We start from the raw sequence: 27,971 nt of genomic DNA, 5'->3' as shown, positions 1-27,971 counted from the left end.
GTGTGTGTTGGGATTCAGTGTGTTTGGGATCCTGTGTTTTGGGATGCTGTGTGTGTTGGGATTGAGTGTGTTTGGGATCCTGTGTTTTGGGATGCTGTGTATGTTGGGATTCAGTGTGTTTGGGATCCTGTGTTTTGGGATGCTGTGTGTGTTGGGATTGAGTGTGTTTGGGATCCTGTGTTTTGGGATGCTGTGTGTGTTGGGATTGAGTGTGTTTGGGATCCTGTGTTTTGGGATGCTGTGTGTGTTGGGATTCAGTGTGTTTGGGATCCTGTGTTTTGGGATGCTGTGTGTGTTGGGATTCAGTGTGTTTGGGATCCTGTGGGTTTGTATTTATTCGATGGTGTATTGTTTAATGTTTAAAGTTGCCGCTTCAGACGCGGCCTCTCCTGTTGGTTGATGGAAATAAAACAAAGTTGGAAATTGCAGCCTCGGTTCTCGATCTGTTTCCAGCGCCCTCCCTTTCCCTCCCTCCCCAAGTGCCCAATAAAGTGCAGGCTGTTCTGGGCGGTCTCAGCCCTTTGAGTTTGAGTGGGCAGTGAGAGAGCGAAGAGGGGTGGGGGCGAGATCCCAAACCACCAAATCTCTTGTTCCAGTTTTTTGTTGCTGCAGAGTTGTTCAGCTCCAGGAAACTGTGAGGGAGACCAGGTTTTGCTGTCAGCTCGGGGAGAGAAAGGCCACTTTGCCGAGGCAGCAGAGAGGCGCCAGGAGCTGGGGCTGAGACGCCGAAAAGAACCCAAATCACCCAATGGCTTCCTAGATCTCCCCCTCCTCACGCCCGTCTGCCCCCACCCCCGAATTCCTGACTCCCCCCCCCCCCCATCCCCAACCCCCCTCCCCAAACCCTCACCCCAGTCATTGTAATCCCCTTCTGTAACTGAGCTAGTGACAGCAGCAGTTTGTGCACGATATGGATAATCGGAGCCGGTGGAGGAGAGCGAGAAGGATTTGGGACTGTGCTGTAACTTTACAAATCCTCATCCTCTCAGTAATAACTTATGTTAATGCAGGTAAGTGCAGACTGTTACTGAACCCAATCTATCCTCACCAGGAGCTCAGCGGCTGCAAACTCCATTCAAAAAGTCTCTTTTACTGGCGATGTCATTGGTTCGAGATTTAAAGTGAACTGAATGAGACAAGTTCTCCATCTCCCCCTCCTCCCCACCCCCTTACAGTCTCAATGTGGAGTCCATTAGTTTGTTTGAATTGAGTGCATTCCTTTCTTAGAAGGATTTTTATTTTGTGAGATCGGGTTGCTCTGGATCCTTGTTCAGACTCTGCTCTGACACAACTGCTCTTAACCAATCAATTCCTCAAACTCTCTGCTTGTTCTTTTGTCTGCGTTCATGTTTAAGTTGGAAGTTTTTTTTCCCCCCTCCGGGCCAGCCTCAGAGCGGGCTGCTGGCTTTCCCTGTACCTAGTGTCAATTCCCAGATACACTCCCTCTTGCTGTCCCCAGCCATCACTTCACAAAACCCCCCATTCCTACCCCGGTCTCAGCATCACAGCCTCCCAGGACAGCGCTTGAGGGTTTGTAAAGTGGGAGATTGGAAACAGTTCTGGGGCGTGGGGTTGCATTTAGATATTGGTTCAGGCCAGTTTGGAATGAGTTATGAGTCAATGACTGTCAATGTGTGACATGAGAACATCTCCATGACTGAATTAAAACCAGCAGGTCCGGCGGCAGCTCTGAAGGGAGAGATAGAAGCAGAGTTAATGTTTCCAGTCCAGGGTGACTCTTGCTTCGAATGTTCACGAATGACAGACTAATTTCTGCTGAACCGGGAGGTGAAGAGGTCCCAATGAGATTCTGAACACAGGGAATAACTTCCCAATGCAAACAATCAGAGATCTTAAACGCAAAAAAAAAGACGCTTTGGCCCATCATGTATGTGCTGGTCAAAAACAACCACCTAACTCTTCTAATCCCATTTCCCAGCACTTGGTTCATAACCTGTCTACCTTGGTACCTTGCAAGTATATATCTGAATCCTTCTTCAGTGGGATGAGGGGTTCTGCCTCTTCCTCCATTATAGGCGGTGGGTTCCAAATTCCCACCACACTCTGGGTGAAACAGTTTTTCCTCACATCTCTTCCTTCCCCTTCCCTTCAATCTCTGCCTCTCTGGTCATTGATTCCTCCTCCAAAAGGGAAAGTTTCTTCCTATCTGTATCCCTCATAATTTTGTACATCTCACTCGGGTTCCTTCTCTGTCTCCTCTAATGGAGGAGGATTTTAAGGAAGAGAGGCAGTCGGCTGGATTCAGATTTCCTTTGGGATTTAGTTATAATAACTGTCTTTGAAATATGAGCCGATAAAGCCCAGTCTTAAACAGATAAAAGGGTGTTGCTTGCTTGCAACTTCAGAAAGGCAGTCAGTGGGACACAGTCCAGGTATACCAGGTCCTGCCATTTTCACGCTAAGAGGATAGAGACAGTACTGGGTTTCAACACCAGCTCTGTCCATGTCTCAGACCCAGGGGGCTGGCATCACACACCTTCCCAGCTCAGGGAGATTTCCACTCTGCTCAGCCGAACCCATTGTCGTGAAAGCTGTCACTGTGACACTGCAGCTCAGAACTGGTCATCATCTGTCTTGAGTGGGCCATTCTCCAGGCAACAGGAAATTGAAGGAAAATGTTAGTCTGGTGCTGACATGATAGGCCCCAGTGTGTCCTTTGCTGGATGTGTTCCTGTGATTACAGTGTTACAGGTTAGAAAGGGTCAATTGCCTGTATTCTTGGGGAAGGGGAGGGTTGAATGGAAAGGTTCAGTGGGGGCAAGGGAATGGTATTGGTAAGGCTGGCGAGACTGAACTGCTGGGTTATTTGCCCAGGGTCAAGGTTCAAATGACAGCTGTTGGCTGCTGAGCTGAGTGCCTTACATTGACGAGGACTAGAGACCCTCTCTCCAGCAACTGGTGACCAGCCAGGAGCTGGAAAAATGGCCAACAGTAAATTGGTCAGATATTTATCTGTTACATATAGTAACCAGTCACTCGGGTGATGTGACTCTGATTAGCTACCCTCATTGATCACTCAGGTTGTGTGATGCCAATTGGTCATTAACCTGTCACTCAGGCTGTGTATCTCTGATTGGTCATTCTAATCGGTCACTCAGACTGTGTGACCCCTATAGGTCATTTGAACTGGTCACTCAGGCTATGTCATCCTGATTGATTACACTAACCAGTCACTCAGGCTGTGCAGTTCTGATTGGTCACTCCAAACCCTGTGTCCCAAAGGGAAGCCTTTTTATCCCAACCAAACTGAATGGGAAATAAAGCTCTGTTAAGAGGACACAAACATCTGGAAATGTTTGTCTGGAGCAGGGAATTTGTGTGAGTATGAGCTTGTCTGTGTGACAGTGTATGTGTGTGTGTATGAGTTAGTGTGTGTAAGAGTGAGTATGTGTATATTTATGTATGTGTAGGAGTGTGTGTGTGTGAGAGTGTGTGTCACCAGTGCCATTAGCTGCAGTTCGTAGATGATGCTTGTGCATGTGCAATCTCACAGGATGTACTCCAGACCATCGTCAACACCTTACAGAGACATATGAGAGCATGGGTCTCACCCTCAACATGTGCGAGATGGAGGTCCTACACCAAACTGGCCTGGGATTGTGGAGTGAATCCCTGATCATCAAGGTCCATGGGGAAGCCTGAGAGAATGTTGGCCACTTCCAGAACCTCGGAGGGGTCCTGTCGGCCAAAGCAGGTTTTGATGACAAAGTGCAGCAGTGCCCCCCAATGTGCTAGCGCAGCCTTCGGCCGCCTGAGTAAAAGGGTGTTCGAGACCAACAACATCAGATCTGACCCCAAGCTCATGGTCTACGGAGCCCTCCTATATGGCTGTGAGCCATGGATTGTCTACAGCAGACACCTCAAGGCACTGGAGCTGTCCCACCAACACTGCCTGCACAAGATCCTGGGAAACTGCTGAGAAGAAAGATGCACCAAGACCAGTCACCTCGACCAGGCCGACATCCCCAACATCGAGGCACTGACCACCCACACCTTCATCAGCTGCAATGGGCTGGGCACATTGTCCCCATGACCGACACGAGATTCCCTACTCCCAACTCCGAAAGGACAGGTGAGCCCCAGGTGGACAGAGGAAGCACTTCAGGGATACTCTCAAGGCCTCACTGGGGAAGTGCAGCATTCCCACAGACCCAGGACCAAACAAGTGAGGGAGGAGCATCTGGGAAGGTGTTGAGCACCTTCCGACTGGCCGTTGGGAAAGAGCGGAAACCAGGCAAAAACAGCAAAAGGAGCATGCTCCCACACCAATGCCCCACCCACCCCTTTCTGTCCCAAATGTAGCAGAGCCTGTGGAAGTCACAGCGGTCTGTACAGCCACTTACAGAGTCACTCTGAGAGTGGAAGAGAGTCATCCTCATTTGCAAAGGACCGCTGATGATGATGATAATGATGATGATGTGAATGTGTGTTGAGTGTGTGAATGTGTGTGTGAGTATGAGACAGTGGTAGAGGAAGGTAAAGGTGATGTTGTAGTTGGAGTAGATAGTGTCTGGGGATTAGGTAGTTATCTCTGTAAACAGCAGGTTAAGCTGGTGCTTGGGTGACGGATGCCTCGAAGCACGATATTGGAAAGGGAGGGTGACGCAGTCACTGTGAGCTGTGTTCATCAGTAGGGGGCAGTGAGGCAGAAATTCCTGTTTGGAGATATCTGGGGAGAAGAAGTGTGAATAAATTGCTCAGCACTCACTCTGGATTGTTACCCACATCATGAGCACATTGGCATTTGGGATGAGGTAAGTGAAATAACTCCACAGAGGTCGGTTTCCAATCATCAAATCACCCTTTATTTTCACGTGGAGAATCCTTGACACTGATCCAGCTCCCTCAGGGCCAGCTCTCAGAGTGAGCAGGATGTCTGACACTCCTGTTACTATCTGTCAGCCAGGGGTCACTGATTGGACCATATTAACAGCCCCAATCAGGGAACTCATATTCTATGATGTCCACCTGGCTGCCCTCATTACAATCATGACTTCCCTCTCCCTCTGAGTCTGAAGGCATAGACTGGTTCTTTTGTTTGTAACTCCTCCTGGGGTGAGGTTCCTCCAACTCTGCCTTCTGATATGGGCAGTGTGTAACACACAGCAACTCACCTCTCATGCCCAAAATGTCTCGGAAGAATTAATTCTTCTCTTCAGAAGGCCTAGATTTGGAGGCGGCAACATCCGCTCTGTCCACCTCCGATTCCGAGGTATCTTCAACGCTTACTGGAGAGGGAGAGCCCACAGGTTCTAGTCGGAAAAGCAGTCAAAGAGCTGGGCACATTTTGCTCCTGTACCGTTTGTGAGTTTTGTGCGTTTATATGGTCCACGTGCTTGTTCAGGACTGTCACACCTACCCAAACATTATACCTCACTGAACCTTACCTCACATCGACCATGCCTCTTTACCAGTGCAGATCCATTCCTGTGGTTCCTACACCAAACTTTGTCCACTGAAGTGAACTATCTCTCTTGCTTAGTGTATACTTATGTCTGGTATTGGTGTTCCTGGTGCCATTTCACCCTCCCCCTAAGTCTGGGAAGATCAGATTTAACCTGGTGTGTAGTCTTTTTCCCATTAGAAATTCTGTGGGAGCTAACCTTGCAGTTGTATGTGGCGTGACCCTGTAATCAAATCGGAACCTGGACAGTTTGGTCTCTAATGAAGCTGTAGTTTGTTTCTTTAAGCCTGCCTTTGAAGTTTGGACTGTCCTGTGTACCAGACTATTGGATGGTGGATGGTACGGAGCTGTCCTTATATGTCAAGTACCATTTGACTCTAGGAAATACCCAAATTCCTGGCTAGCAAAGAATGGATCGTTATCTGTGACTAACACTTCTGGGAGTCTGTGCATTATAAAAGATACACACAAGTTATCTATCATCGTCTTTGATGAATGAACTGCGAGAGGGTATCCACACTCACTAAGAACATGAATCCCATGAAAGGACCTGAATAGTTAACATGTAACTGAATCCCGGTTTTACCCAGACATTCCCGTGGATGTGGGGGAGCTGCTGGCAGCAATGTTTGTCCTTGTAGGCACTCTGGGCACTGCCCCACCAACACCACTATGTCTGCATCCAATCTTGGCCATTAGACTTAACTTCTTACCAATATCTTCATTTTGGAGACCCCTGGATGATCCTGATGGAGTTCACCCAGTATCTGGCAGTGACCTTTGCACTTGTCAATCACTCTTACTCCCCATAATAATATGTCATCATCTGCGGTGATCTGGTCTCTCTGAGTGCATAAATGTTTCAGTTCTGGATGTGACAGTCCTTTGGTTTTCACCAGCTGGATCAGTTTTGCTGGGACGGATTCTTTCTGTGGCTAAGGTCGGCTGTGCCTGGAAGTGCATCCAGAAAATTAGAAACCATTCTGTAGTTTTCCAGTATTGGTGCCACTGGTGGTGTATCTGCCAGCAGGAGGTGGCTCGGTGAATCTGCATTTGGTCCTTGGTCTCCTGGACAATGTTCCAACTTGTAATTATGAACAGTTAGTATTAGAACCCACTGCTGAATTTGGCCTGGAGCTATGGGCGGAAATGCCTTGTCCTCTTTAAGTACACCTAGCAGGGGTTTGTGGTCTGTTATTATTGTGGGCGGCACGGTGGCTCAATGGTTAGCACAGCTGCCTTTCAGCACCAGGGTCCCAGGTTCAATTCCAGCCTTGGGTGACTATCTGTGTGGAGTTTGCACATTCTCCCCGTGTCTGCGTGGGTTTCCTCTGGGTGCTCCGGTTTCCTCCCACAGTCCAAAGATGTGCAGGTTAGGTGAATTGGCCATGCTAAATTGCCTGGAGTGTTAGGTGAAGGGGTAAATGTAGGGGAATGGGTCTGGGTGGGATGCTGTTCGGAGGGTCAGTGTGGACTTGTTGGGCCGAAGGGCCTGTTTCCACACTGTAAGTAATCTAATCTAATCTGTAAAGGTATTGGTGGAACCTCCTGATTCCAGATATAACCACCAATCCTTCCATCTCCATCTGGGTGTATTTACGCTCTGCATTAGCCAAAGTCCTGGCCTTTCCTCTCCATTGAGCTAATACCTCCCTAATGCTGTACAGTGAGGGGTCACATGTCAAAACCAGATCTTGCTTGGGATCGCATTGTGCCAGCACCTCAGAGGATGATAGCTCTTTCTTCATTTCCCTCAAGGCTCTGTGGTTTGGCTACATGACCATTTCCAAGGCTGACCTTTCTTTAAGAGTTGATGCAAAGGTGACTGGTTGGAGGCCAGATTGTGTGAACGTTCCATAATAATTCACCAGCTTCAGGAAAGACCCAAGCTCTGTTCCAGACTTGGGAGCCAGGGCACATTTGATTCCCCTCACTGTATCTTCCAAATGGTATAACCCAATCTTGTGAGCTCTGCAGCCCAAGTAGATCAGTTGGGATGCCTGAAACACATTGTTTTTCCTTTTAAGATGTACACCCACCTGGGAGAAATGCCTATGGACTATGTCCAAGTGCTCTAAGTGCTCTTTCTTGGTTTTCCCTGTTATTAGCACATCATCTAACTAAATGGTGATCTGGTGTAAACCTTGTAAAAAACCTTCTCTATTGTCCACTGACAAATTGCACAGGCTGGCGATACCCCAAATGGCAGTCTTGTTTCTTGATATAAACCCTTATGGATATTCATTGTGGCACACTTCAGGGAATCCTCATTTCATCACAATTGCAAGTACACATGGCTCATGTCCAGCTTTATGAAGGGCAGCCCCCTCCAACCCCCCCACCCCCCCAGCATTGTATGGGGTTTTGTGTGTGAGGGATTGACTATTTATCCAGCTTCAAACATCCAGTTATTGTTTGTTTAAAATCCCCAGAAAGGTGAATTGACCCATCAGGCTTCACAGTCAGTGTGACCGGTGTTGCCCATTCCACAACCAGGACTGGTTTGATGGTTCCTTCCCTTTCCAGCCTCCTGATTTCTGCCTCTACTTTTGCCCATAACGCAAATGGCACTGGGCGGGTCTTGCAAGATCGTGGAATTGCTTCCTGTCCAACATGCAGGGTGACCTTATCACCTTTGATCATCCCTTGACCTTCCTGAAAAGCATCCGGGTATTTAATTAGGCTTTCACTCGTGCTGTCATTTTCTAATCGAAAATGTTGAGCTAATGTAGGTGAACCTTTCTGAACTAATTTCATCCAATCAAGATTGGCCTCGAGCCATTAACTATAATCATTGGTAACTGGACCAGCTTCTTCTCATAAGAGACAGGAACCAAAGTTGTTCCCTTAATTTGTAAAGGTTCCCCAGTATTGGTTCTCAATGTAACCAAAGTCGTGTGCAAACGCAAGGTACGGAGTCCAGAGCAAATTTTGCTAAAGACGGATTCTGCGATCACTGAAATGGCCATGCTGGTATCAACCTCCATTAGAACCAGGTGACATTCAACCAGTCCCTTATTTTGATTGGTTCTCATTTGGATCTTGCTAAAATATTTAGCTATTCCAAGTCAGATGTAAGTGGACTTTCCAAGGCTTGCATTCTCCCAGATACTGGTCGATGAGTTCTCTTACTCCACTTAGGTCTAGTGAGACTCTTTAGCTGTTTGGGTTTGCACAATTACAGTGGCTTGCCGGCCTAAAGCCTGTAGAAAAGTGTAATCGTTTAGTTGAGGCTTGGCTTTGTTTTGGGGTTTTGCTGGGGGCTGACCTCGAGCCTCTCTATTCAGGATATTTTCTGAGTGAGGCTATGCAACTGCTAGCACCCAAGTGGTGTTTCTCAAGTTCAGTCAGACTGGCAGGCGTGTTCACAGCTATTGGAATATCCTGCAACTCATGTACTCATATTTTTCCCATGATCAAACCAGTTATAGTGCCTGTTGAAGTCTAGTTGGGCTTCAGTTAGTAGGTGATTTTGCATGGATACATTATTAATCCCACACACCAAACAGGCTCTCAGCATCTCATTAAGGATTAAACTAAAATCACATGCGTCTGCCAGTAGTCTTAACAGAGTCAAAAATAGGTTTGTTAATTCTCAAATTGCTGAGTAAAACCGATAGCATCTCAGAGTTAGAAGAGGCTTGGGGTCGTAATATTCCTTAACTAAATCCATTAACTCTTGTAAGGTTTTAGTATCTGGTACTCCAGGGAAAGGTAGCCTCCTAATAACTGAAAAAGCAATGGGTCCACAAGCTGTTGTTCATTGCTTTTCATCTGCTGCAATGTCATTTGCCTGGAAAAAATAATGCATCCTGTCCGCAAACTGGATTCAGTGTTCAACAGCAGGATCGAACAAGTCGAGCTTCCCAACCAACAGCATGGTGCCAGAATTGCTTAGCCTAACTCAAAGACATCAGTTGGGAGCAAATTTCTTTAGGAATGTGCTTTTCTCTCATCACCACTGAAATAACTCCACAGAGGCCGGTATTCCGTCACCAAGTCACCCTGTATTTACTTGTGTAGAGTCCTTGATTGCTGATCCAGCTCACTCAGAGCCAGCTGTCAGTGTGAAATGGATATCTGACGCTCCTGTTTATATCTACTTGGAAAAGGTGAGAACTGCAGCTGCTGGAGATCAGAGTCAAAAAGTGTAGCACTAGGAAAGCACAGCAGGTCAGGCAGCATCCGAGGAGCAGGAGAGTCAATGGTTTGGGCATCAGCCCTTCGTCAGGAAGCCCACATTCCTGATGAAGGGCTTATGTCCAAAACATTGACTATCCTGCTCCTCGGATGCTGCCTGACCTGCTATGCTTTCCCAGTGCCACACTTTTCAACTCCTGTTTCTCTCTGTTAGCCAGGGCTCCCTGATTGGATTAAATTAACAGCCCCAATTAGGGAACTCATATTGTATGTGGTCCGTCTGGCTGACCTGGTTATAGTCACTACAGTGAGTGTGTGACTGGACAGACACCTCTACTAGGAAAAGATAATTTGGGAAGTCTCCAGGGCTTTTGGAGCTGTAAATAATGAAGAGGTGGGAAACGTTGTTTCATAGTAATTTGAAAGCAAACGATAGGAAAGAGAACAGAGGAATTGTCAAAAATTGTGTTTTGTGAGATGCTGGTATGCAGAAAGCTACAAGTTGTAAACTGATTAAACTCAGAGAAAAAGCAAGAAATGTATGCTGAGCAGAGCAGCAGTTACAAACAGTCAATCAGGCACACCAATCAGGAACCTGAGTCAGCCATTCAGCCCCTCAAGTCTGCTCCACTAATCAGAACGATCATAGCTGGTCTGATTGTGGCCTCAACTTTGGCTGGCTTTTTCTAAGAACCATTGACTCCCTTGTTAGTCATAGAAGGTCAGAATTATGTGCCAAATGAGTGGTCTTTACAAACTAGGGCTGTAGTGGTGCAGTGGTAATGTCCAGAAATGCCCAGGATCAATTTCCACCTTCCCCGGAGCTGTGCCTTAACTGGTTAATGAGAAGATATTTATATGGAATAAACTGATGAAATTGCAGATGCATATTCATTTGGTGACAATGACACAGTTGTCAGTGTTGAGACAGTTGGTACTGGGAAGTCATTACACTAGCTTATAAAGTATATTGGAAGGTAGGGAAAACAGCAGAGTGCAACAAGCAGGTTAAATGATTAAGGAGGAAATCACTTAATTGTCAAGCGAGCATACAGCAAGTAGGAAGTGGTATTTTATGAGTATAATTAAATCATAAAAGATTTGAGATTGCAGTGGGAGTTGTATATACCTTCCTGGTAGTAGCTGTGAAATGGTAGATTCTATAAATGCAACAACTAGACAAGTATGTAGCAAAGACAGCATGTTATTAATGGGAGGATTTTAACATTTGAACGCAGATTGGTATGTCAGAAAGGTAGTGAATTTCCTGAATGTGTTCAGGACAAGTTTTCTGCATCAGGGGCTGATTTACAGGGGAAGTTGGGACTCTAATGCTGGAATTTTAAAAATGGGCTTGCCAGCATGGGGACTTGTTCGGCTATTTTATTAACTGGTAGTTATTGCCATCAACTGATCCAACTCCCAGTCTTCAGACAGTGACAAAATAATCATCTTCAGTCTGAGTGAAGAGATCTACTCACAGTTTCAGCCTTGCTCTGTCTGGGATGTCACTGTGTCAGAGGTGTCTCTCTAGTTTGTTTAACATGATATTTGTTACAAGCTCTGCACCAGCCGATGTGGTCCTTTGTCTCATTGCTTGTTTGGCCAGTGCCTTGCTTAACCTCTCTTGCCTTTCTCAGGCTCAACTCAATTCCAGAGATGACTTGATGGATGCAGTTCAGCCTTGTCTTATCTCCTCAGGGATAATGACTCGAGTTCCTTTGTATGGGATGCTGTCTTGGGCTATGACTTCAGAGTATATCCTTGATGCTTTCATCATGACCTCCTGCCTTACTCAGAGTTGCATCCTGGGTAGTTTGTTAAGGTTTGATGCAAATTCCTTTCTTTCCGAGTTGATAAGATAAACCTGATCTTTTTTTAGCTAAGTGTCAGTTTCATCAAGTTTCAAGGAAGGTTTCCCTCCGCGAGGCTGAGAAAGTTTTCCCGTTGCATCTTACTGAACTTTCACCATTGTCATAAGACAGTAAGACATAGGAGCAGAGTAGGCTACTTAGGCCCATCGAGTCTACTTCACCATTCAATGAGATCATGGTTGATCTAATAATCTTTAACTCCACTTTCCAGCCTTTTCCCCATTACCCACAATTCCCCCGACTGATTTAAAATTTGTCGTTCCCAGTGCCACACTTTTCAATTCCTGTTTCTCTCTGTTAGCCGGGGCTCCCTGATTGGATTAAATTAACAGCCCCAATTAGGGAACTCATATTGTATGTGGTCCGTCTGGCTGACCTGGTTATAGTCACTACAGTGAGTGTGTGACTGGACAGACACCTCTACTAGGAAAGGATAATTTGGGAAGTCTCCAGGGCTTTTGGAGCTGTAAACAATGAAGAGGTGGGAAATGTTGTTTCATAATAATTTGAAAGCAAACGATAGGAAAGAGAACAGAGGAATTGTCAAAAATTGTGTTTTGTGAGATGCTGGTATACAGAAAGCTACAAGTTGTAAACTGATTAAACTCAAGAGAAAAAGCAAGAAATGTATGCTGAGCAGAGCGGCAGTTACAAACAGTCAATCAGGCACACCAATCAGGAACCTGAGTCCGCCATTCAGCCCCTCAAGTCTGCTCCACTAATCAGAATATACTCGATGACCCAGCTCCAATAGCCTTCTGTGGTAAACAATTCCACAGATTCACGACCCTCTGAGAGAAGAAATTCCTCCTCATCTCTGTGCAAGCCGTTTTTCTCAGATAAAGCTGTATGGTCCTAGACTCTCCCACAAGGGGAAACATCTCTCCAGTCAAGCCTCCTAAGGATCGATATGTTTCAATAAGGTCACCTCTCAATCTTCTAAACTCCAATGAGTACAGGCCCGACCTACTCACCCTCTCCTCCCTACCATGGATCAGCTGAGTGAATCTTCTCTGGACTGTCTCTAATGTAGGTGTATTTTTCCTTTGATAAGGCACCCAAAAACTGTTCACAGTATTCCAGCTGTGGTCTGTCTAGTACCTTGTATAGTTTTGGCAAAACTCCCTACTTTTATAATCCATTCCCTTTGAAATAAAGGCCAACATTCCTTTGCCTTCCCTATTACCCACTAGCTTTTTGTGATTCATGGGGAAGGACTCCCAAATCCTTGCATTCTGCAATTTTTTGCAGTCTTCTTCCATTTAAATAATATTCAGCTCCTCTATTCTTGCTGCCAAAGTGTATAACCCCCATCCCCCCATTCCAATTGCTAAGTTTTAACCCAGTCATTTTACCAGTCTCTATCCCTCGGCAGACTCTTTGTGTCATCCTCACCACTTGCCTTCCCACCTATTCTTGTGGTATCTTCAAACTTGGTGATAGTACATTCACTTTCCTCATCCAAGTCATTAATAGCTGACTCCAGCATTGATCCCTGTGGCACTCCACTCATTAAAAATTACCATCCTGAAAATGCTCACACTATTCCAACTCCCTATCTCCGATCAGCCAATCCTCTATCCATTCTAATGTACTGCCTTCAATACAGTGAGCTCGGAAGTGTGCTACCTTTTCAAATATCTTCTGAAAATTCAGATGCTTTATGTTCACTGCAGTAGTGCTATGACACCCAGGACCAGAAGTAGAGCTATGACACCAGACCATGCCAGCCTGCTTCTAGACTGCTACCAGTTTCTAAACAGCCTCAAACCATCTGGAGGAATGCATAGTGATGTAGTAAGAAAGGTCAATGAGCTTCTCCACTCTTCCATAAAACACCACCATCTTCTCTCTTATAACTCATTCTAACCCTGCTGTCTCCAACTCCCTCCGAGGCTCATGCTCAATCATTCATTGTGTGCAACTTCTTTCCATGTGCTGTTCCCCACCTCAACTTCCAACAGCACTAGCTCTACATATCCTCTGCACTGCCTACTCTCAATCGGGACACCTCCCCACCTAAACCAGAAGTAACAACTGTGTCACCCACCTCCATGATCTGTAATACCTGTCTCTCTCTCTCTCTCTCTCTCTCTCTGTGTTTCTCATTCCAGGGAAGAAACAGCCCACGGTACTGTATGCCCTGCCGTGGGATTATTGATTTCAGGATTTTGTAAAAGGCTAAACAAGCTTTTGAAAGTAGAAGACTAGATTGTTCCGGAAGCTGTTCTGGACTTGAACAGTGGTGTAATTTGGGGAATTGTCTTGGGTGTGGGTGGGGAGTTGGAGTCTGATCTATCATCCTCGATGGGTATTCAGGTCAAGTTGTGATCCTGGACATTCCTGATTTCCTTTCAATGTCTCAGTTTCACAGCAGACCAGACCAGACATTGAACCTCACTTGCTCTCTTTCCAGCAGCGTTCCTGTCCTGGTCATTGTCTGCTGCTCCCTGCCCATTTCCTACGTCATGACACGGTTGATATTCCAGTGGTTGATATTCCAGTGTATATCCAGGTTGGTTGAAACACCAAGTGGGTATGAGGGACTGAGTGATGGATTCCTGCTTGGAATTTGTAGGCTCAGATGAACCTGCTTGACTATAAGCTGACCTTGCATTGCAACAAACCAATTTGATTTGATTTAATTTGATTTATTGTCGTCACATGTACTGAGATACAGTGCAAAGTATTGTTTTGCATGCTATATAGGCAGATCATACCTGAAGTAAGTACATCAGGATAATAGAACAGAATGCAAAGTATGGTTTACAGCTAATGCGAAAGTGCAGAGAAAGTTCAACTCTGATATATTAGAGGTCAGTTCATAAGTCTGATAACAGTGGGGAAAAAGCTGTTCTTAAACCTGTTGGTGATTGAGCTTGCACTTCTGCAGACCAAGTTCTCCATACAGCATTAGGATGTTAGGAGGCTTCTGTTTGTACTGCAGTGGCTCATGAAGGAAGCTTGTCACCACCATCTCAGGGAGACAAAGGCAACGGGCAACCAATGTTGGACCAACCAGCGAAGCCCACATCTCCTGAATTAAGAAAACAAAAAAGGAAGCTAAGACACTGTTCACTCGACGCTGCATCACAGTTGCTGGCTTACTTCATCTGCAACTTGGGAATCTGCAGAGATTGTGTGGTGCTTTGGTAATGACCTGTGCTGAGCCCTCATGCTCCCAATGAGCTGATGATCAATGCAGGGAGAGTGTGTGTTTGTGCTTTTGGGGCTGGGAGACCTGGCAGACAAATCAACCTTGACTGCATTTGGCCCTTCTAAAAATCAGATTGGATTTTTCTGAGAGCCTTGCTGGCGTCTCCTGGCAACACATCCTGGCTGTTCGTGAGCTCCCTGTTGCCAGGCAGAGAGCAGAGGCAGCCAGTACTCAGAGACCTTTCAGCTGAACATGACCTGAAACACGCTGATGGGTGACCGCATGGAAAGATGGGATTGAGGACTTAGCAATGAATCCATCAGAGACCCATGCAGAGTGCTGCCGAGTTCCAGAAATCCCTTGTTATACACAGGGGGAGCAATGTGTACTCCAGGGTAAGAGGTACAACTAGCACGAGCCCTGACCTTGACCAGGACCTTGGACTTGCCCAGTCAGGGAGCCCAGTCAGATGCTCAAATAACTGCTGGCTCCTTTTTTTCCCACCAATAAAGTCAGAAAGTGAGCAGTTCAAAGACAGCTCAGAGCTGAGAAATGTGACACCACTGCAGGTAATTTAGGCCAGGGACCAGCTGAGCTTGATCCTGTTCCAACAAAAGAATGACAGGAGCCTTTGTCAGCTGTGGCTCAAGGGTCAACACACTGACCTCTGACCCAGAATGTCAAGGAGCTCATAACAAGATTCAAAACTTTCATTTCCAGAGTGGTACTGAGGGTATGCTGTATTGACAGAGGGCCAGTGCTGGGGGAGCATCACACTATCGGAGGGTCAATACTGAAGGAGTGCTGCACTGACAGTACAGCACAGTACAGGCCATTTGGTTCACGATGTTGTGCTGAACATTTATCTTAATCCAAGGTCAACCTAACCTATACACTCCTCAACTTACCGCCATCCACATGCTTGTCCAGCAGTCGCTTAAATGTCCCTAATGTCTCTGACTCTACTATCACCGCTGCCAGTGCATTCCACACACCCACCACTCTCTGCGTAAAGAACCTACCTTTGACATCTGCCCTATACCTTCCTCCAATCACCTTAAAATTATGACCCCTTATGACAGCCAATTCTGCCCTGGGAAAAAGCCTACTCGATCTATGCCACTCACCATCTTATACACCTCTATCAAGTCACCTCTCTTCCTTCTTCTCTCCAGTGTGAAAAGCCCTTGCTCACTCAACCTCTCTTCATAAGACAAGCCCTCCAGTCCAAGCAGCATCCTGGTAAATCTCCACTGCATTCTCTCTACAGCATCTATATCCTTCCTATACTGAGGCGACCAGAACTGGACACAATATTCCAAGTGTGGTCTATGGTCAATGCCAATGGAGTGCTGTAATGTTGGAGAGTCAGTGCTGAGAGAGCATTGCACTGTCGAAGGGTCAGTGCTGATAGACCATTGCACTGTTGGAGGGTCAGTACTGAGGGAGTGCTGCACTGTTGGAGGGTCAGTACTGAAGGAGTGCTGCACTGTCGGAGGGTCAGTACTGAAGGAGTGCTGCACTGTTGGAGGGTCAATACTGAAGGAGTGCTGCACTGTCGATGAGTCGGTACTGAAGGAGTGCTGCACTGTCGGAGGGTCAGTGCTGAGGGAATGCTGCACTGTTGGAGGGTCAATACCGAGGGAGTGCTGCACTATCGATGAGTCGGTACTGAGGAAATGCTGCACTGTTGGAGGGTCAATACTGAAGGAGTGCTGCACTGATTATTAAACCTTTTCTGAGCTTTGACCTGTCATTAACAACATGTTAGTTTTATTAGTGGAAAGGCATTTTCCATTTTAGGGATGGGAGTACAAACAAGTGCAGAGTATGGGTATGACAAACGAAAATTTGAGTAAGCTGATGCTGAAAAAGGCATTCACAGGACAGATATCGGGTGGTGAACACAATTCAGACCTGGGATGAACATACAAAGTTCAGGGGCTGGTGTAAATCAGAGAAGCAAAGGGAATTTCATGTCTGACAGTGATTTTCCTGCGCATCCATCCACCTCATTTACTGTGTCCGTTGCTCTCGGTATGGTTTCCTCTACATCAGGGAGACAGAACACCAACTCATGGAATGTTTCAGGGAACACCTCTGGGACGCACCCACCAAACAACCCCACAACCCTGTGGCCGAACGCTTCAACTCCCCCTCCCACTCTGCCGAGGACATGCAAGTCCTGGGTCTCCTCCACAACCAAATCCTAGCTACCCAATGCCTGGAGGAAGAACACCTCATCTTCTGCCTTGAGACCTTTCACCCACACAGCATCAACATTGACTTCACTAGTTTCCAAATCTCTCCTCCCACATCCAACCCACCAACTCGGTATTGCCCTCTTGACCTGTCCATAAGACCATAAAACATAGGAGCAGAAATTAGACCACTCATCCCATTGAGTCAGTTCCACCATTCAATCATGGCTGATATGTTTCTCAACCCCATACTCTCGCTTTCTCCCTGTAACATTAAGATTGATAAGTCTCCAGGGCCAGACCAGATTTATCCTAGGTTGCTCTAGGAAGCAAGTAAGGAGGTTGCTAAGCTGCTGGCGAAGATCTTTGCATCCTCACTCTCCACGAAAGTCGTACCGGAGGGTTGGAGGGAGGTGAATGTTGTCCCTCTTTTCAAGAAGGAGAATAGGGAAATCCCAGGCAATTACAGACCAGTCAGTCTTACGTCTGTGGTCAGCAAAGTTTTGGAAAGAATTCTGAGGGATAGGATTTATGATGATTTGGAAAAGTATAGCATGATTAAAGGCAGTCAGCATGGCTGTGTGAGGGGCAGGTCATGCCTCACAAATCTTACTGAGTTCTTTGAGGAAGTGAGACAGGTTCTTTGAGGTTCCTTGAGACAGGTCAATGAAGGTCGGGCGGTAGATGTGGTGTATATGGATTAGAGTGGTGCTGGAAAAGCACAGCAAGTCAGGCAGCAACCGAGAGCAGGAAAATCGACGTTTTGGGCAAAAGCCCTTCATCAGGAGAGAGCTTTTGCTGGAAATGTCAATTATCCTGCTCCTCGGATGCTGCCCGACTTGCTGTGTTTTTCCAGCACCACTAGACTCTGATTTCCACCTTCTGCAGTACCTACTTCTGCCGTGGTGTATATAAACATCAGCAAGGCATTTGATAAGGATTCCCCATGATAGGCTCATTCATAAAGTCAAGAGGTATGGGATACAGGGAGATTTGGCTATCTGAACTCAGAATTGGCTGGCTGACAGAAGGCAGAGAGTGGTTGTAGATGGAAACTATTTTGCCTGGAGTGGTGAGTGGTGTTCTTGGGCTTCTGCTCTTTGTCGTTTTTATAAATGACTTGGATGAGGAAGTTGAGGCATGGGTTAGTGAATTTTCCGATGAAACTAAGGTTGGAGGTGCCATTGATAGTATCAAGGGCTATTGCAAGCTGCAGCGCAACACAGACAGGATGCAGAGCTGGGCTGAGAAATGGCAGATGGAGTTCAACCTGGATAATTGCGCAGTGATGCATTTTGGAAGGTCGAACTTAGCTGCTGAATATAGGATTAAAGACACTGTTGGTAGTGTGGAGGAACAGAGGGATCTTGGTATTCAAGTGCATAGATCCCTCAAAGTTGCCACCCAAGTGGACAGGGTTGTTAAGAAAGCATATGGTATTTTGGCTTTCATTAACAGGGGGATCGAGTTTAAGGGCCGCAAGGTTTTGCTGCAGCTCTACAAGATCCTGGTGAGACCACACTTGGAATATTGTGTCCAGTTCTGGTCGCCCTACTACAGGAAAGATACAGAGGCTTTGGAGAGGGTGCATGAAGGTTTACCAGGATGCTGCCTGGACTGGAGGGCTTGCCTTATGAAGGGAGGTTGACTAAGCTTTGACTTTTCTCTCTGGAGAGAAGGAAGAGAGGTGACTTGATCAAGACAAATAAGGCAATGAGAGACATCAATAGACTTTTCCCCAGGGCAAGATTGACTTGCACGAGGGGTCATAGTCTGAAGGTATTTGGAGGAAGGTATAGAGGAGACGTCAAAGGTAAGTTCTTTATGCAGAGAGTTGTGAATGTATGGAATGCGTTGCTAGCTGTGGTGGTGGAAGCGAAGTCATTGGGGACATTTAAGTGACTGCTGGACAGGCACGTGGATAGCAATGAATTGAGGAGTGTGTAGGTTAGGTTATTTATTTTAGATTAAGAATAATCCTTGTTACAACATCGTGGGCCGAAGGGCATGTTCAGTGCTGTACTTTTCTATGTTCTATGTTCTAATCCTTGATCCCATTGGTACTCAAGAAGCTATTACCTCAGTCTTAAATATACTCAATGACCTGGCTTCCACAGCCTTCTGTCACAGTGAATCCCATCGATTCCCCACTCTCTGGCTGAAGACATTTCTCCTTATCTCCGTTCTGAAAGGTTTCCCCTTGACTCTAAGGCTGTGCCCTTGGGTCTAGTCTCACCTACCAATGGCAACATCTTCCCAACATCTACTCTGTCCAGGCCATTCAGTATTCTGTATGTGTCAATTAAATCGCTCCCTCATCCTTCTAAATTCCATCGAGTACAAACCCAGAGTCCTCAAACATTCCTCATAAGTTAAGCCTTTCATTCCTGGGACCATTCTCATGAACCTCTTCCAAATCGGCTCCAGGGCCAGTACATCCTTCCTGAGATATGGGGCCCAAAACTGTGCAAATGTGGTCTGACCAGAGTCTTATAGAACCTCAGAAGTACATTCCTGCTTTTATATTCTATCTGTCCATCTTCCTTCTCACTTCACCCTCCTCACTGACTTATCACAATTGCCCCCCATCTGCATCCGCCTATTGCCTTCCCACTACCTTCACCCCATCCCAGCCCCAATCCCACCCACCCCAGTATCTCTCAGCTCCTTTCCCCCTCCACATTCCTGATGAAGAGCTTATGCCCCTAACATCGACTCTTCTGCTCCTCGAACGCTGCCTGACTGTGCTTTTCCAGCGCTGCACTTTTCTATTCTGATTCTCTAGCATCTGCAGTCCTCAGTTTCACCGATATAGATAGCATGAGTTTGGTGGGACAGTTTAGAAAAAGTGGATTTACATTCCAGCCAGAGATGTCTGTGTTTACTAAGCCAGCAGATATTCCCCAGTTCCTGGTTACGGACAAGGTAGTTGAGACACTATGATTGAAAGTTGATAAAGAATATGAATTATTGAGACTGGATATACTTGAGGGATTATATATTGAAGGAACAAGGTAAGGATCATTGGCTGTCAGCTTCCAATTCAGCTTCAATTCTGCGGATTAGAAAATGTGATGTTTATTCAAAGTCAGATGTAAAGATTAACCCAGTAACAGTGAACCAGTTGGCTTGCCCTCAAGGCTGGAAAAATTGGAAATGATAACCTTGGACAAAATTGACAGCCCATTGGACAGATCTGGGGAGAATAAAGGAAATTCAATCAAGCTGATCTGATGTTTGCTTTTTGATGTGAAGGATAGTTAATGAGGGGAATGTAGTTGATTTGATTCACACAGACTTCCATAAGACATTTGATAAAGTGCCATATAACAAGCTTGACACTGAAACTGGAATCCAGGGGAGAAAAGGACAGTGGCATCACAATTGAAAATTCACCGAGTGCCAGGGTAGAGAGCGTAGCTGTGACCAGTTGTTTTCAGACGGTGAAGGTCATTGTGTGGAGTTGCCTGAGGGTTTTGTTTCTCTTGATATTTACGAATGATTTGGACTTGCGTGTACAGGCTCCAGTTTCAAAATGTATGGATGGCACTTGTAATGGATGATTGTGTAAGTTATTGTGAGTGAGTGTGTAATGGATGAGTGACTATAGGTGAGTGTTTATTGGATGAGTGAGTGTATGAGTGCAAATAAGTGTTAATGGATGAGTGGGTGTGCAACTGAGTGTGTAGTTGATGGGTGAGTGTGAAATGGGTGGGTGAGTACGTCCGTGATGTGAATGAGTGTGTAATGCATGAGTGGATGTGTAATAGGTTGCTCACACTGTTGGATCAGTTCCTGGAGAGTTCTGTGCTTGGATCTACCCCACTCTCCTGCGATTGGTTTCCCAATATCGGAATCCTCGTGATGCTGACTTTGAATCAGAGAGATTACGGCAGAGAGAGGGAGAGAGAGAGACCCTTCAACCCATCGCCTCCATGCTCGTCTTCTTGCATCAATTGGACAGAATCGTGTCTTCACTCCCTGATTGGAAGGTTCTTGACTTTGAGTCAAACAGTTGTCTACCTCTGTTATATTTGTACTAAATTGGCAGATAACCTTTACACCTCACTGTCCGTCCTGGGGTTTGCCTCCTGGGTGTGAATCTCTTTTCAGGAAGAACCTAGGAAAAGGTGTGGTCTTATCCAAACTGAGCAAGTTCATTATTGATGCAGAAGGTACTTTCCTCCTGCCTCCAAGCTTTCCTGAAGGCCGTGCCCTGCCATTGCCTCCAGGGCCAAGCTACCTCTCAGTTTGCCCCAGGGATCTGCAGCTACACCCCTCATCACTCACCAAGATATTATCCTCTATCTCCATTCCCCTCTAGGGTCCCAACCTCCTCCACTGCGAATTGAACACACTGACACTGAACACCTTCATTTACACTCCCCCTTAACCTTCTCTGTTGCTGGAGGAACAGTCCCAGCCTCTCTAGTCTTTTCACATTTGCTGAACTCCCTCACCCCAGAATCGTTCGTGTAAACCACTTGTGTAAACTTCATGTGTACCTCTGTGTAAACTCCATGTAAACCTCTCATGTACCTCTGTGTAAATCCCATGTAAATCTCTCGCATAGCTCTGTGTAAACCCTGTGTAAATCTCTCAAGTAGCTCCGTGTAAATCTCTCGCGTAGCTCTGTGTAAACCCCGTGTAAATCTGTCGCGTAGCTCTGTGTAAACCCCATGTAAATCTCTCGCGTAGCTCTGTGTAAACCCCGTGTAAATCTCTCGCGTAGCTCTGTGTAAACCCCGTGTAAATTTCTCGTGTAGCTCTGTGTAAACCCCGTGTAAATCTCTCGCGTAGCTCTGTGTAAACACCATGTAAATTTCTTGCGTAGCTCAAGTAAACCCCGTGTAAATCTCTCGCGTAGCTCTGTGTAAACCCCATGTAAATCTCTCGCGTAGCTCTGTGTAAATCTCTCGCGTAGCTCTGTGTAAACCCTGTGTAAATTTCTCGCAAAGCTCTGTGTAAACCCCGTGTAAATCTCTCGTAGCTCTGTGTAAACCCCGTGTAAATCTCTCGCGTAGCTCTGTGTAAACCCCATGTATATCTCTCCCGTAGCTCTGTGTAAACCCCGTGTAAATCTCTCACGTAGCTCTGTGTAAATCTCTCACGTAGCTCTGTGTAAACACCATGTAAATCTCTCCCGTAGCTCTGTGTAAACCCCGTGTAAATCTCTCGCGTAGCTCTGTGTAAATCTCTCCCGTAGCTCTGTGTAAACCCCGTGTAAATTTCTCGTGTAGCTCTGTGTAAACCCCGTGTAAATTTCTCGCGTGGTCTGTGTAAACCCCGTGTAAATCTCTGGCGTAGCTCTGTGTAAACCCCTTGTAAATCTCTCGCGTAGCTTTTGTAAACCCCATGTAAATCTCTCACGTAGCTCTGTCTAAATCTCTCGCGTAGCTCTGTGTAAACCCCGTGCAAATCTCTCGCGTAGCTCTGTGTAAACCCCGTGTAAATTTCTCGCGTAGCTCTGTGTAAACCCCGTGCAAATTTCTCGCATAGCTCTGTGTAAACCCCGTGTAAATTTCTCGCGTAGCTCTGTGTAAACCCCGTGTAAATCTCTAGCATAGCTCTGTGTAAACCCCGTGTAAATCTCTCGCGTAGCTCTGTGTAAACCCTGTGTAAATCTCTTGCATCGCTCTGTGTAAACCCCGTGTAAATCTCTCGCGTATATCTGTGTAAACCCCGTGTAAATCTCTAGCATAGCTCTGTGTAAACCCCGTGTAAATCTCTTGCGTAGCTCTGTGTAAACCCCGTGTAAATCTCTCGCGTAGCTCTGTGTAAACCCCACGTAAATTTCTCGCGTAGCTCTGTGTAAACCCCGTGTAAATTTCTTGCATAGCTCTGTGTAAACCCCGTGCAAATTTCTCGCATAGCTCTGTGTAAACCCCGTGTAAATTTCTCGCGTAGCTCTGTGTAAACCCCGTGTAAATCTCTAGCATAGCTCTGTGTAAACCCCGTGTAAATCTCTCGCGTAGCTCTGTGTAAACCCTGTGTAAATCTCTTGCATCGCTCTGTGTAAACCCCGTGTAAATCTCTAGCATAGCTCTGTGTAAACCCCGTGTAAATCTCTTGCGTAGCTCTGTGTGAACCCCGTGTAAATCTCTCGCGTAGCTCTGTGTAAACCCCACGTAAATTTCTCGCGTAGCTCTGTGTAAACTCTGTGTAAATCTCTCACGTAGCTCTGTGTAAACCCCGCGTAAATTTCTCGCGTAGCTCTGTGTAAACCCCGCGTAAATTTCTCGCGTAGCTCTGTCTAAACCCTGTGTAAATCTCTCGCGTAGCTCTTTCTAAACCCCGTGTAAATCTCTCGCATAGCTCTGTGTAAACCCCGTGTAAATCTCTTGTGTACCACTGTGCAAACCCTGTGTAAATCTCTCGGGTACACCTCACGTGAACCTCTTGACAACCTTCGTCAGCTGTCCTTAAACTGTGTCCAGAGTCTGACACAAACCTCTCGCTGAGGCCTAACACTAATGTATAAGTTTCGTGTAACTGCTTTGCTTTGAAATGCACATCTATATTTATACAAACAAGGATTTAGTTTTCTTCGTAACGTACCCTTCCACACTCACCCCTTTGGTGTTTACTGCAGCTTTATCCACATTTCAAACGATTCCCTGATGTGTCTGACCCTTTGCTCTGTAGGTGTCTCTGACCTTACCTTGTGAAAGGAATTTAATGGAAAATTTGGCTTGCTCTGTCCCTGTGGAATTGTAACTGGGCATGAGATTCCAATATCCAACCCACTTCCCATTCTTTTCCACTCTGCTATGTCCCTGCTCCAACAAAAACACTTAAATCAAAATTCCTGTTCCAGATGGAAAATGTTCTGAGAGTTGACTGATTTACAAGGACCAGTGAGGTAGCAGCCTGCTCTCAACCAGCCGCATAATTCCAGAGTGAGATCACTTTGTGGAAAGTGACTAGCTAGTTTCTGTCTGCTTTCTGTCTGACAGGGCCTGTGGCCTCTCTGATGTACAGGAATCTCTCTTTCTCTCTTTATTTGACTCGAACATGACACCCTAGCAGCAGATTATCCACTGAGGAAGACACAAAAGGATGTTTAAAAAAAAACCCTAAATCTCAGGAGGCATAATTGTGCAACTCCAGCCTTGGAGACAGGGAACAAAACCAAATCTCAGAGAATGGTAGAGGTACATACTCCCCTCAAATACTTCAGATGGAGAGGGGTGGGGGTGGGTGGGGAAGGTAGTGTGTGTGTGTGTGTGTGTGTAACTGCCATGTCAGAGCACAGACAAGGCATGTGCTGTTAAATTGAGGAAGGAGCTGAAAGCTCTTTTGTTGAAAAAAATTAAAGATCAGAAAAGGAGAGAGGATTATTCGTGAGGACTGTGACCAAATGAAATAGTTCTAAATCTGTTGGAAAACATGAAGGGGAATGAAAGCATGGCACCAGATTGAGTGACACAAAGCGAGAGAGTGAGATCCTTTTTTTATGTTCCCTCACGGATGTGGGTGTCGCTAGCTGGGTCCAGTATTTATTGCCCATCCCTTGTTGTCCTTGAGAAGGTGGGGTTGAGCTGCCTTCTTGAACTGCTGCAGTCCATGTGCCATTAACTCACGGTGCCATTGTGGAGGGATTTCCAGAATTTTGACCCAGCAACAGGGAAGGAATGCCGATATATTTCCAAGTCAGGATGGTGAGTGGCTCAGAAGGGAACTTGTAGGTGGTTCCCTGTTACTGCTACCCTGTCCTTCTAGATGGAAGTGGTTGTGGGTTTGGAATGTGCTGTCTTAGGATCTTTGGTGAATTTCTGCAGTACAACCTGAACATAGTACACACTGCTGCTACTGAGTGTGTGTGGTGGAGGGAGTCAGTGCTTGTGGATATTGTGCCAGTCAAGCAGGGGGCTTTGTCCTGGATGGTGTTGAACTTCTTGAGTGTTGTTGGAGCTGCCCCCATCAGGTAAGTGGGGAGTATTCCATCCCACTCCTGACTTGTGTCTGGTTGGTGGTGGACAGGCTTTGGGGAATCAGGAGGTGAGCTACTCACTGCAGTGTTCCCAGTCTCTGACCTGTTCCTGTACAGCTACCGTATTATGTGATGAGTCCAAGTGAGTTTCTGGTCAGTGGTTACCCCCAGGATGTTGATAGTGGGGGATTCAGTGATGGCAATACCATTAAATGTCAAAGAGCAATGATTAGGGTTCTCATTTATTGGAGATGGTCACTGTCTGGCACTTTTGTGGCATAAATGTTACTTGCCACTTTTCAGCCCCAGCCTGGGTGATTTCCAGTGGTATGTAAGTGTGTAAGGATGTGAAAGGGTTAATGCTGAGGAATGTCGTCATTATCATTCAGAATGATGACGTAATGCGATCTCAGGTTGGAGCATTACTTTTTATCACAAGGAAGATTCAATACTTAGATCAATAATGGGGAATCTGTATTGGGGAATCTGTAATGTGGAATCTGTGATGGGGAATCTGTAATGTGGAAGCTGTGATGGGGAATCTGCAATGGGGAATCAGTGATGGAAAATCTGTACCCTGTCCTGGTGATTCTGTAATAGGGAATCCGTAATGGGAAATTTAAGATGGAGAATCTGTGATGGGGAATCTGTAATGGTGCACATGTATTGGGGAATCTGCAATCTGGAATTTGAGATGGGGGAACTGTGATGGGAAATTTGTAATGTGAAATCCATGATGGAAAATCTGTGAAGAGGAATCTAACAGGAAACCTGTGATGGAGAATCTTTAATGGTGAACTTGTAATGAAGCACGTGTAATTGGAAACCTGTAATGAAGCACCTGTAGACAATAGACAATAGGTGCAGGAGTGGGCCATTCTGCCCTTCGAGCCTGCACCACCATTCAATATGATCATGGCTGATCATCCTTAATCAGTATTCTGTTCCTGCCTTATCTCCATAACCCGTGATTCCACAATCCTTGAGAGCTCTATCCAACTCTTTCTTAAATAAATCCAGAGACTGGGCCTCCACTGCCCTCGGGGGCAGAGCATTCCACACAGCCACCACTCTCTGGGTGAAGAAGTTTCTCCTCATCTCTGTCCTAAATGGTCTACCCTGTATTTTTAAGCTGTGTCCTCTGGTTCGGCACTCACCCATCAGCAGAACATGTTTCCTGCCTCCAGAGTGTCCAATCCTTTAATAATCTTATATGTCTCAATCAGATCCCCTCTCAGTCTTCTAAACTCAAGGGTATACAAGCCCAGTCGCTCCAGTCTTTCAGTGTAAGGTAATCCCGCTATTCCAGGAATTGACCTCGTGAACCTACGCTGCACTCCCTCAATAGCCAGAATGTCTTTCCTCAAATTTGGAGACCAGAACTGCACACAGTACTCAAAGTGTGGTCTCACCAGGGCCCTGTACGTCTGCAGAAGAACCTCTTTGCTTCTATACTCAATCCCTCTTGTTATGAAGGCCAGCATGCTATTAGCCTTCTTCACTACCTGCTGTACCTACATGCTTACCTTCATTGACTGGTGTACAAGAACACCCAGATCTCTCTGTACTGTCCCTTTACCTAAATTGATTCCATTTAGGTAGTAATCTGCCTTCCTGTTCTTGCCACCAAAGTGGATAACCATACATTTATCCACATTAAACTGCATCTGCCATGCATCTGACCACTCACCTAACTTGTCCAGGTCACCCTGTAATCTCCTAACATCCTCCTCACATTTTACCCTGCCACCCAGCTTAGTATCATCAGCAAATTTGCTAATGTTATTGCTAATGCCATCTTCTATATCATTAACATATATTGTAAAAAGCTGCAGTCCCAGCACTGATCCCTGCGGTACCCCACTGGTCACTGCCTGCCATTTCGAAATGGAGCCGTTTATCACTACTCTTTGTTACCTATCAGCCAACCAACTTTCATCCAATCTAGTACTTTGCCCCCAATACCATGCGCCCTAATTTTACTCACTAACCTCCTATGTGGGACTTTATCAAAAGCTTTCTGAAAGTCCAGGTTCACTACATCTACTGGATCTCCCTTGTCCATCTTCAGATTTACATCCTCAAAAAATTCCAGAAGATTAGTCAAGCATGATTTCCCCTTCATAAATCCATGCTGACTCTGTCCTATCCTGTTACTACTATCGAGATGTGTTGTAATTTCATCCTTTATAATAGACTCCAGCATATTTCCCACCACTGAGGTCAGACTAACTGGTCTATAATTTCCTGCTTAATCTCTCTCACCTTTCTTAAAAAGTGGTACAACATTAGCCAACCTCCAATCCGCAGGAACTGATCCCGAATTTATCGAACTCTGGAAAATAATTACCAACGCATCCATGATTTCCCGAGCCACCTCCTTCAGTACCCTGGGATGTAGACCATCAGGCCCCAGGGACTTATCAACCTTCAGACCTAACAGTCTCTCCAACACCAATTCCTGGCAAATATAAATTCCCTTAAGTTCAGGTCCTTCAGCCACTGATACCTCAGGGAGATTGCTTGTGTCTTCCCCAGTGAACACAGATCTGAAATACCAATTCAATGTTTCTGCCATTTCTTTGTTCCCTGTAATATATTCCCCTGTTTCTGTCTTCAAGGGCCCAATTTTAGTCTTAACCATTTTTTTGCCTTTCACATACCTAAAAAAGCTTTTACTATCCTCTTTTATTTTTGGCCAGTTTACTTTCGTACCTCATTTTTTCTCTGTGTATTTCCTTCTTAGTAATCCTCTGTTGTTCTTTAAAAGCTTCCCAGTCCTCAGTTTTCCCACTTACCTTTGCTATGTTATTTTTTTTCACTTTTAACTTTATCTGTTTCTTAACTTCCCTCGTCAGCCACAGCCACCCATGCCTCCTCCTGGGATCTTTCTTCCTTTTAGGAAAGAACTGATCCTGCATCTTCTGCATTATACACAGAAATATCCACCATTGTTCCTCCACTGTCATCCCTGCTAAGGTATTGCACCATTGAACTTTGGTCAGCTCCTCCCTCATAGCTCCATAGCTCCCTTTATTCAACAGAAATATTGTCACTTCCGATTGTACCCTCTCCCTCTCAAATTGCAGATTGAAGCTTATTGTATTATGGTCACTACTTCCCAATGGCCCCTTCACTTCGAGGTCCCTGACCAATTCTGGTTCTTTGCACAACACCAGATCCAGAATTGCCTTCTTCCTGGTCGGCTCCAGCACCAGCTGTTCTAGGAATCCATCTCGGA

General features: G+C 45.9%; 1 protein-coding gene across 2 annotated transcripts in view; it reads left to right on the top strand.

The window, feature by feature from the left end:
• The first annotated feature begins 524 nt into the window (after positions 1 to 524).
• Positions 525 to 27,971, top strand: part of col5a1 (procollagen, type V, alpha 1) — a 551,133-nt gene continuing 523,686 nt past the window's right edge. For both annotated transcript variants that reach the window (XM_072566092.1, XM_072566091.1), the window contains exon 1: positions 525 to 1,010. In XM_072566092.1, coding sequence (XP_072422193.1) covers positions 911 to 1,010 — 100 coding nt within the window. In that variant the 5' untranslated portion in view covers positions 525 to 910. The remainder of the gene's footprint in view (positions 1,011 to 27,971) is intronic.

The sequence above is a fragment of the Chiloscyllium punctatum genome, chromosome 49 (genome assembly GCF_047496795.1).
Source record: "Chiloscyllium punctatum isolate Juve2018m chromosome 49, sChiPun1.3, whole genome shotgun sequence".
NCBI lineage: Eukaryota > Metazoa > Chordata > Chondrichthyes > Orectolobiformes > Hemiscylliidae > Chiloscyllium > Chiloscyllium punctatum.
Note: the sequence above shows the minus strand (reverse complement) of the source record. Positions and strands in the feature narration are given on the sequence as shown.